The sequence below is a fragment of the Lactuca saligna genome, chromosome 9 (genome assembly GCF_052625555.1).
Source record: "Lactuca saligna cultivar CGN05327 chromosome 9, ASM5262555v1, whole genome shotgun sequence".
Lineage (NCBI taxonomy): Eukaryota > Viridiplantae > Streptophyta > Magnoliopsida > Asterales > Asteraceae > Lactuca > Lactuca saligna.
Genome location: NC_136425.1, coordinates 7,841,439 through 7,851,445, shown reverse-complemented (window position 1 = coordinate 7,851,445; position 10,007 = coordinate 7,841,439). Strand labels below are relative to the sequence as shown.

At 35.1% G+C, this 10,007-nt stretch overlaps 2 protein-coding genes across 3 annotated transcripts; one reads left to right on the top strand and one right to left on the bottom strand.

The window, feature by feature from the left end:
• Window positions 1–329: 329 nt before the first annotated feature.
• On the bottom strand, window positions 330–3,987 carry LOC145015045 (U-box domain-containing protein 3-like). Of its 2 annotated transcripts, none has more exons than XM_078973498.1 (6): window positions 3,765–3,987; window positions 2,822–3,108; window positions 2,599–2,721; window positions 884–2,503; window positions 670–747; window positions 330–590 (listed from the first exon to the last, which is right to left on the bottom strand). In XM_078973498.1, the coding sequence occupies exons 2-5, from the start codon at window positions 3,098–3,100 to the stop codon at window positions 682–684; spliced, it is 2,088 nt and encodes a 695-aa protein (XP_078829624.1). In that variant the 5' UTR covers window positions 3,101–3,108; window positions 3,765–3,987; the 3' UTR covers window positions 330–590; window positions 670–681. The 2 variants fall into 2 exon arrangements, with proteins under 2 accessions (XP_078829624.1, XP_078829623.1); XM_078973497.1 differs by having other exon boundaries at window positions 2,822–3,105; window positions 3,765–3,986.
• A 3,104-nt stretch (window positions 3,988–7,091) lies between these two features.
• On the top strand, window positions 7,092–9,074 carry LOC145015480 (ENTH/VHS/GAT family protein). The gene is made up of 3 exons (XM_078973957.1): window positions 7,092–7,816; window positions 8,262–8,540; window positions 8,618–9,074. Exons 1-3 carry the CDS (start codon window positions 7,313–7,315, stop codon window positions 8,951–8,953), a joined length of 1,119 nt encoding a protein of 372 aa, XP_078830083.1. The 5' UTR covers window positions 7,092–7,312; the 3' UTR covers window positions 8,954–9,074.
• The last annotated feature ends 933 nt before the right edge of the window (window positions 9,075–10,007 follow it).

The window sequence follows — 10,007 nt, the reverse complement described above, 5'->3', positions numbered from 1 at the left end:
AAAAACATTCTCAATTGATCCGCCTTCTACCTCGGGTCACGGTCCAACCGGTTGAACCGGCCAGGTCAACCCGGGTTTTTTGGTTCTATGAGTATGAATGTATGTATGATCTGTATTTTCATTGTAGCGGGTCCCACACGTCTCCAACCAAATCTTTATCTCTGTCTCTGGAAATGGAAATATGGTTGAGCTGCTACTGCGTCCCACTCCCATGACCCATCCGTTCCCTTAAAACGGGTCCTCGTGATTTTTGTACAAATATAAATCTTTCTTCCTAGCAAAATATCATAAATATAAGCAAAAAAAAAAAAAAATGTTGCTCTCCATGAGGCATGAACCCGAACCGTTTGATTAAAATCATAGATTCGTGGGTTTTTTTTTTCCTTCCTTCATTCTCTTTACATACTATGTGATAACAATACAAGAATCCACAAAACAAAAAAAAAATATAATGAAAAGAAATCACTCTTTTAACCACCAACAAGAAGCCTGAAACTGATCTAACCCTTCACTTTCATGTCCCCATCAACCACCATTGATATTCAAAATCTTCAAACTTTTCAGATAACTTGATGTGGAAACAAACACATCTGCAAGAAAACATAAGCCGCTTTATATTTTTTATGAAAAGAAGCAAGGATTTTTAGAGCAACTTAGAAGAATGAAAACCTCTTTTGTTTCTCAAGATTTCCCTCTTCCAGAAGCATTTTCACGTTGGCTGCGAAAGTGACTCAGAAGTTGTTGTGCCTGCAGAAATTATGTATTTGCTTAATGACTACACAACTTAATCAATCAATATGAATACGAGTAAATGAGTATTTTACCCTTTTTGTTAAAAATGATGGTAAATAACAAATGAATGTTTGTTGAGTAGCATTTTTACCTTCTCCTTGGCTCTTGATGTCCCGGACTGGGACAATGCAACTAAAGGCGGGACAGCCCCTTCTTGAAGAACAAGGCGACAATATTTAGGACTGCCAAGACAAAGCTGCAAAAGTATAGAAGCGGCATTCTCTTTTCCCCTCGGAGTCCCTGATTCCACCACCTCAACCAACAACGGAATCCCACCTTCCTTTGCAATCGCCAAACACCCTTCCGGAACACTCGACAGATTCGAAAGCAAAGCAACCGATTTATCAACCATTTCCGATTCCGGTTCCATCAACTCCACAAGATGCTTCACCGCTCCCGCCTGAATAATCCGCGCTTTATTCTCGTGAAATATCGATAAATTAAACAAAGCAGTCGCTGCATCTTTCTTCCCTCTTAGTGTCCCCGATCTTAAAAGGTCAACCAACGGTTTGACCGCACCCGATTGACCGATTTTGACCCGGTATTCTTCCAACAACGAGAGGCTGAACAAGGCTGCAGCCGCGTTCTCTTTTGCACATGGGTTTCCGGTTTCCAAAACGTGAATTAACGGGTCGATTGCACCTGATTCCGCTATCATTGACTTTATGTTTCCGTTGATTGACAAATTTAAAAGAGCAGTCACCGCATGTTCTTGAGTTATTTTTATGTTGGATCGTAACAGTTGCAAGAGCGGCTGGATGGCTCCGGATTGTCCGATCATGGTTCGGTTTTCCATGTTGTTTTTAGCAAGGAATCGTAATTCCGCTGCGGCTTTCGTTTGGGCGGAATTGGAATTGGATTTAAGGTCGTTTACAAGTTGTTCGATAAGTGAAGATGTTGTTATATCATTTGGTGAAGAATCAAGCGGAAGGGAGACCGTTCGTGGGTAGTTTCGGTTTCCGCCGTCTGACGGCCATTGTGAGAACCCGGAACCGGAATCGGAAGCGATTTCTCCGGAATTGGAAACGGAAATGTGTTGGTAATCGGAACTGGAAACAGCGGTAGATGTCGATCCGGTCCTGCTGTGGCTACATGACTCAACGGGGGATCGATGATCAAATCCATTTTCATCTTTTTGTGTCAAATGGCTAACTGATTCCAATTCCGGTTGATTGTGGTCAACGGTTCGGTTGACTTTTACGTTGTTTTCATCGCACCAATTTGAAATCAAAGCTTTGACTGTGTAATTTGGGATCAAATTGGTGTGTGAAAGTGTTTGACGGGTTACTGGACATCTTGTGAATCCATGATCAAGCCATTTTTTGATGGAATCTCTTTCATAAGTTTGTCCTGTGGCCACGATTACTGGATCAAACATGAGTTGCAGGGACAACGGGCAGATGAAATATGAAGGGACTGAAACACCATTAATGGCTTTCAAGCTTTCAAGATTTACCATGGTTTCTCTTATATGAAAGACAAGGTCAACAATGTGGTCGACTTGATTTGACTTGTCAGCTTTCAAGTTTTCTTTTTCCACTGCAATGCTCTCTTTGAGCAGTTCTTGGCTTGATGACAAATGAAGCAACTCTATGATTTCTGTTAGATGTTCTAATGGTGGAACCTTTCCTTCTCTTATGAACTTCATAGCCTCCTCTAGCTTTTCAGATGCAGTTTCCAACTTTAAACTCTCAAATTCCTCCATACAATGCTGAAATAGCAAGTTAGCAACACACTATCGTTATTTAGGGTTCCATTTCGAATTTTCCCCAAGTTTTGTTTTTAATTTTAGGGTTAAATGCATACCTGAATATCAGCTAAAGTAGTAGATGTTGGTGGTAATGATGATTCCAAAGACCTGAATACAGTTTCACAAATCTTGATTGAATAGCTTTGGATTTTAACAATTAGTTCTCGGCTTTGAACAACCTGGAAACATATTCAAGTATAAAAACAGATTGATGTCTTTTTTTTTCTTTGTTAAAGAAAGTTATATCATGGACCTCATAATTAGAAAGAAGAAACACACCCCACAAATTTTGCTGGAGTGAAAACCCCAATTCTCAATGAACTCTCGAGCCTCATTTACAGCTACATCAAGTTCCTCAAACTCCTTGTGCAAAATTTCATCTGAATGTATGTGTGTATCATCAATGTTATCAAGTATACGTTTAAAAAGCTTCAGTGAACCAGCAACATCTTTGTACTCCTTCTGACATGGCAAGTTCTTGGGTACACCAAATGTGACAAGATGAATGAATCGAGAAACACTGTTACTTAGACATCTTAACACCTTTTCTACACCCATCAGTCCTGCTTAAGTAGTTACAAAAAATCAAAATTCAGAACTTCCAAATAATCAAAGATAACGCTTTCAGACTCATTTAAGAGCCTCTTATGGGATTAAAATGTCAAAAACAACCAACAATTTCAATGCCCACAAGAAGTAAACCTCTCTAGCTATAAACCAATGATAATGATTAATAGACCAAAATGTGACTTATGTAAACTAGATAAAAGTTTTCATCATTCTATCTCAATTTCTAGTGTCACAAGAAAACTAATCGCAGCATTGCACATGGATGTTGGATCAGACAAATAGTCGAACAACTGGTATCTAATAATACAAACCACGATCCTGGGAGTTTTTACATGCCAAAATTTCGTGTCAAAACCGTCACAAATCTATGTTTATGACTATTGCTCTGTCAGTTAATCGCATGCTGATAATATGTTTCAAAACCTATGCTTAAAATTACATGAACCCACTTCGCAACTTTGCTGACATCCAAAATTCACAAAACCCCAACAAATAATATGCAGAAAAAAAGCTATAAAACTACGAAACAAACTGACTTCCTTCGAATTCAATTGAATACACAGCAAATTATTGTTCGAAGCAACATGAAATAAATCAATAACTTACAAAACGACAAAAAAAAAGTTGAGATATTTGGGAACCGGAAACAAACCTAATGTTGGTAGTCGTAGGTAAACACCGATAACATAAACAGATCTGAATCAAACCCACAAAGGAATAATCTTTATGGTGAAACGTCCATCTGGGTATATGAATTTTCGCCAACACTTGGAAGAGTGAATCATGAGAATGATACAGACGAAGGGAAAAGGAGAAAGGGGTTAAATCGGTGGGTCCATAACTCAATATAGTTGCAGGGTTTGTTGGCGATTTAATTGAATATTGATTTGGTGCTAATTCGGGTTAATTAATTATGCATAAATCATGATTAAAGAAGCAAAAAGTCGGAAAACTTTGTCTTGAATAGATGGAGGTGATGCAAGAAATTGACATCCAACAATATTCAACCCCAATGAGTCAATGTCTCCATATGCAAATTAGATAAAACATTTTATTATTAGTAGTAGCAGTGATATTAATTAAACTAATTATTTAAGTTAATATCAAAGGATAATAAAAGATACGCTTTTGAAAAATGACCGATATCTTCCTGAGTAAATCATTTTGCATCCACAAAAAAATAACAAATAAAAATTCGACAAAAAAGTTCTTGAATTTTGGATTCCTACAAAATAAAAACTTCAGAATTTCGAGAATAATTCTGGAATTTTAAGAAAACAATTTGTTTTTATTAAAATCTAATAAGAAAAACATTAAAATAAAAAATGGGAAGTATATATATATATATATATATATATATATATATATATATATATATATATATATATATATATATATATATATATATATATATATACTCACGCGATAAAAAGCTTAAAATTATACATTTAGCTAAAAAAAATTGTTATTTTAGACGTTTCGAAATAGACATTAAATATATAAATAGGAAGTTTGTTTTGATAACAATTGTTCAATTTAAAAAAAAATGAATATTTAAAACACTAGAAATAATAGTTTTTTTTTTTTTTTTTTTTTTTTGTTAATAAGCTCGTTTATAAAGGTTTGTTAAATAATATCTCTTATTATTATTACTAGAGTAATTACACAAATCATCCATGTAGGTTGTGGTTTAGGGCATATTACAAATTTAGTCTCTATCTTTCTTTTTTACTCATGTAGGTTGTGGTTTAAAGGATATTACAGGTTTAGTCTCTATCTTTTTTTTACTCGGATAATCCATATAACATTATTTTATTATGATTTTTATCACCTAGTAATTATATAATTGTTATACCCTTTTTGATTTTATTAAAAAAATTATTGTTTATAATATTTATAATAACATTAATGTATATGGGTCCTCATACCTTATTAGCAGCCATCACGTAAGGTTTTTCACTTTGCCCCAAAAACCCACGATCGGCAAAACAATAATTTTGGCACTTAGGCGGTAGTCTCACTAGAGAAGACAGACATAGTGGAAACAAAAGACACAACCTATATGAAATTCATTCTAATTCCACATCGACATTGAAACTTAGACCCAACATTTGAATACGGTTAAGATAATATTTTATCTTCTTTCTCAATGCGAACATATCTATGGAAAATACCTATATATCCATAGAAATTTAGACGTATATGGTTGTTTGCTAGAAACCGAATGATTTAGTGTTCAGCCATTAAGAGTCTTGAATCTTTGCAAAACATATTATCAAATTATTAACCTCTCAATGCTTAAAACCAAAATCAAACCCCTCGAAATTGATAATTAACTAGAACATCTTGTTTCTCGTTTACCCGTTATGTCTATGTAAAAAATTTTTCTATTTTTATATGGAATCTATAATCCATTACAATCGAAATTGACAATTAACTAGCACAAGTTATTGCAAATTTACAAGAAAAGAAAAACACAAACACACATAAAATTAGCAAGAGCCTAAACAATAAAAACATGTTTCAAGAAGCACATAACCTACAACAAGAAAGAGCCTAAACAATAGAATCTATCTAGTTAGCATAGTAGTTGATGGAAAGTATTTAAAGAAGCTTATATTTTTCATAGAAATGCATCATCCAAAATTATAAACATGGTGTCCAAAATTAGTATCATGACTACGTAAACTTGAAACTCTACAGGATTCAATATGATAACATGAAGCAAAAAAGATGAGGAGTTTTCATCCAAAAATTGGAAGACATTAACAATTTAGATGATTACATCCTACTATGTGGTTTAACAAAAAGACACCATGAGAGAGAGAGAGGAGGTGTTGCCATTAGGGCTTCTTTATTTTCTCATGGTTCAGAAGGAGCGTGATACCTAAATTGTCTAGAGGCTTTTTGACCCCCTCTGATTTGATCTAGTTAGAGGCACATTTAATAGGTTACCAAATGCTCATAGGGTTGTTTTGGTAAGTTTTTTAATGGTTCCATTAAGAGATGAACTAAAGAAGTCAGTAAGCGTTTGCTTTGGCTTATATTAGCTTCTGAATGGGACAACCCACCTTTGAATGACTATTAATCGGTTATATATGTTAGCATCGTTGAATGACGTTGAACGAACCAAAAAAACCTCAATTTCCCTTGAAGCATTGCCACCACCGTCGTGAATTATCCCCATTTATCCCAAACCATAAATCATCATCATTATTCTCTGCTGGAAACAAAAAATCAGCACCGTATGACTGTTTCCCAATGTTTCCAATGTGATATTGATGATCAATTTCAATGGAAAAACACACATTTTCTTAGTTATCTTTCGCGACCAAAGACAAGGTTTCTTCCTCAACACATTTCAGTAAGGAATATGTTTATAGTCTTGTATATGATAGAAAGATCAATTCCAATTTCTTAGTTAGTCAGTAGAGTGCACCAAATTCACATATATCTTATTGTAATTGGTTTAACCACATGATTTCATTTTAGGTACCAAACTTGTTGATTTGTACAACATTCACATGAAACCATTTGTCCAATGCCCACCTGTTTTTCATAGAATTTCTAAATGAAGTGTTTTTTGGGAACATTTTGATTTTAAGGTATGGTTTTAATGGTCTTTACAATGTTGCCTTGTATAAATATGCATTTAAATTGATTTTAAGGTATGGTTTTAAGGTGATGAATCTTGTCAATTTACTTGCCATAGCCTCTTCCAGGTTATAATGTTTTGGATAATATGTGAAGCAAATAATTTAGCAACCATGAGTTATGATGATATCTGAATATCATAATTCATATGGCACTTTGATGCATTTGGTGATACCAATGTTTGGTTATATGTGGAAACATGCATTTTAGAGATTATGAAATAGACCATAATAGTCAACCATTAAATGGTCTAAAAGGCTTACCAAAAAAGCATATATTGCTTATATTCGATTTTTACATAGGTCGTCATCTAATTTAATAAACTCATCTTTTTACATGGTTGATGGTTATCTGAAGCAATTATGAACAGCGTATAAACCGCCACGCGTATCTCACTCCGTTTTACCTCTTCCAAAGCTCACATCAAACACCGTTTCCACTTTCCCCTTCTCTAACACCCCCCCTGAGAAATCATCAAACTATTGTTAGGGCTTAATCTTTGTTCTGATTTCAGATTTCAGATTTCAGATTTCAGTTTCATCTGAGATGGATAAACTTGATAAATTCAAACTAGCATCATCTTCGCTCGGTGAGCGATTGATGACAGGCGGAGTTCAGATGAGTCGTATGGTCGGCACGAAGATGAAGGAAATCTTACAAGCTCCGACGCCTGAATCAAAGATCGTCGACGAAGCGACGCTAGAGACGATGGAGGAGCCTAATTGGGGGTTAAACTTACGGATTTGTGCCATGATTAATAGTGAAGAGTTCAACGGAACGGAGATCGTGAAAGCGATTAAGAAGAAGATTACGTCCGGTAAGAGCGCGGTTAGTCAGAGGCTGAGCCTTGATTTGTTGGAGACGTGTACATCGAACTGTGATAAGGTTTTCTCGGAGGTGGCGTCGGAGAAGGTTCTTGATGATATGGTTACGATGGTTCAGGATGTTCGGACGGATGAACGGAATAGGACTAAGGCGGTGCGGTTAATCAGAGCATGGGGCGAGTCTGAGGACCTCATGTATCTGCCTGTTTTCCGTCAAACTCACTTGGTGAAGCATCTATTTCCTTGTCTTTGCTTGTTTGTTTCTGCTTTTATGTCTTCATATTGCTGAAACTTGTTTTATCCTTACTATCCTAGTGTCTGGGTCAATGCACCCAAATCACCATTAAATCAAAAAAAAAAAATTATATACTCTGGAGCTTTATTTGTAAGGTAGATTTCAAGAACATGTATGTAGATTGCTTTGAAACTATGTTTGAAGAAAAAGGTTTCTTTAACAACTTTATCATGGAGCTTAGAAGTAAACTTTCAGTGGTATTATTAAGAAAGGATTGAATCTTCAATGGTCTTATTATGTGTTACTGTATTACCAATTTATTCTGTAATTTGTATTCTAATGTATGCAAATGAAAGTATGTTGCTATTGTGTATAATAGAAAGTACATTGCCCAAAATGAGAATTGATCTAACGTACATATGCATATATGTGACAGAGCCTGAAAGCCAATGGGATTCCGCCAGCACGACAGGGAGGGAATTCAAGCCCTATGTATCAAACAGTGGAGTCTCTGGTTCATCAACAACCCATTCCACCACCAGATAGATTCCCTTTACCAGATATTGACTTAATGGGTATAGAAGATGACACCTCACCATATACCTACACCCATCAATCTGTTGAACAAAAGAAAGAATCACTCTTGGTTAGCAGAAACAGCCTTGACCTTCTATCCAGCATACTCAATTCTGGAATCGACCCCATACCAATTAACGTAAGTCATAATTATTTGATTAATGTATTGCAAATTAAAATGGTGATAAAGTAATTTAATTATCTTGGTGTTTACAGGACGAGTTAACTGTTGGCATGTTGGAAAAGTGCAAGGAATCTTTGCCTGTGGTTCAAAGAATAGCAGAAACAACAACGGATGATGATATACTGCTTTTTGAAGCTTTGAATCTGCATGATGAGATTGAACAGATCATCTCCAGATGTGCAGAAATCAAAGAGACAATGGGATCTGAGCCATTGAAAGTTGATGATACAAAACAAACAGAAACCATCTTTGAAACAAAGTCAAACAACACAGAGGGAACCGGGTCAACTACCGATGCGAAAGTCAAAGGAAACGAAACATCACTCATCCATAAAGACGAGAGTATGGAGAAGGAAGAAGCAGTTTGAAACATGTTCCTATTGGCCTTTATTCGTGCTAGATTTAATAATCGGTAGATTTGAACAATCTTGCAATTTGTACGAATAATTGTTCCCAACTCTGCTATTTAGTGTCCATCGTTTTCATTAATCATGTTAATCCATATGCTGGTGGTTCTTGGGAACCATTAATTATCACATACAAAACATAGCATAACAGATAACATAAAATTAGCCCAAAAAAGTTTGTCCAAGTTTCGGGTTTGAACAAATAAAGTGTATTGAAAGGTTTGATGTCAAGAATACGATCGAGAACAGATGAATACAGTGAATACATGTCTGGATTCATTAAACAAACTTTATGCATTTACTATTTATTTCAATTCATCATCCCACGGACATTGATGGCCAAAAGGTCCAATTAACGCAATCCTAATTTAAGTGATGCAAAAAAAGTTTTGATTTTTTTTTTAGGGTCCCAAGACACATGTGATCTTCTTCAATCTTCATGACACGTTTTGTGAGTTCATAATGTTGGGCCCACCTCTGTTTATAACCGATCAATTCCATCAAATGTAACCTATTGGCTACGGCATCGTCTGTTTAGTTTATTTTGGAGGTGTTAATTGCACATGTTAATACTTGATAGCTAAATGAACCTCAAGGGGTAATTGTTGAATTTTGCAGTACATTTCGTTTCCTTTGACTTTCGCTAGATTAATCCGGGTAGGAAGTCTATCCAACAACACACGCCAAATCAAAATGTATTGCAAAATGCAAATATCATTTGAATCTCTAGTTTAATTGTTATCTTTGTCTTTTCTTCAAGTCGTTACTACCTTAAATAATTTTGACTTTGACTCTACTTTCATTCTTTGACTTTTCTTTCTAAAATTTGTGAACCATTATCATTCTCTTTTCTGAAAGTATAACAAAAGCACTATATTCTGTTTTCCATATTCATTCAAAATAGCTGATTGTATTTTGATCACTTATTATGATTAATTTGCAATGAGAAGTATAACATAAGTACACAACTAGAAGTGGTAGTTTCGATTACGTTATTTAAAATGAGTCTATTTAA

Bases quoted from the DNA above. Each gene is read 5' to 3' on its own strand.
- LOC145015045 (XM_078973498.1), bottom strand. From the start codon at position 3,100: ATGGGTGTAGAAAAGGTGTTAAGATGTCTAAGTAACAGTGTTTCTCGA. The intron at 2,504-2,598 runs GTATGCATTTAA...TTGCTATTTCAG, and splicing joins CTACTTTAGCTGATATTCAG to CATTGTATGGAGGAATTTGA. The intron at 748-883 runs GTAAAAATGCTA...TAATTTCTGCAG, and splicing joins CATCAAGAGCCAAGGAGAAG to GCACAACAACTTCTGAGTCA.
- LOC145015480 (XM_078973957.1), top strand. From the start codon at position 7,313: ATGGATAAACTTGATAAATTCAAACTAGCATCATCTTCGCTCGGTGAG. The intron at 7,817-8,261 runs GTGAAGCATCTA...TATATGTGACAG, and splicing joins TTTTCCGTCAAACTCACTTG to AGCCTGAAAGCCAATGGGAT. The intron at 8,541-8,617 runs GTAAGTCATAAT...TGGTGTTTACAG, and splicing joins TCGACCCCATACCAATTAAC to GACGAGTTAACTGTTGGCAT.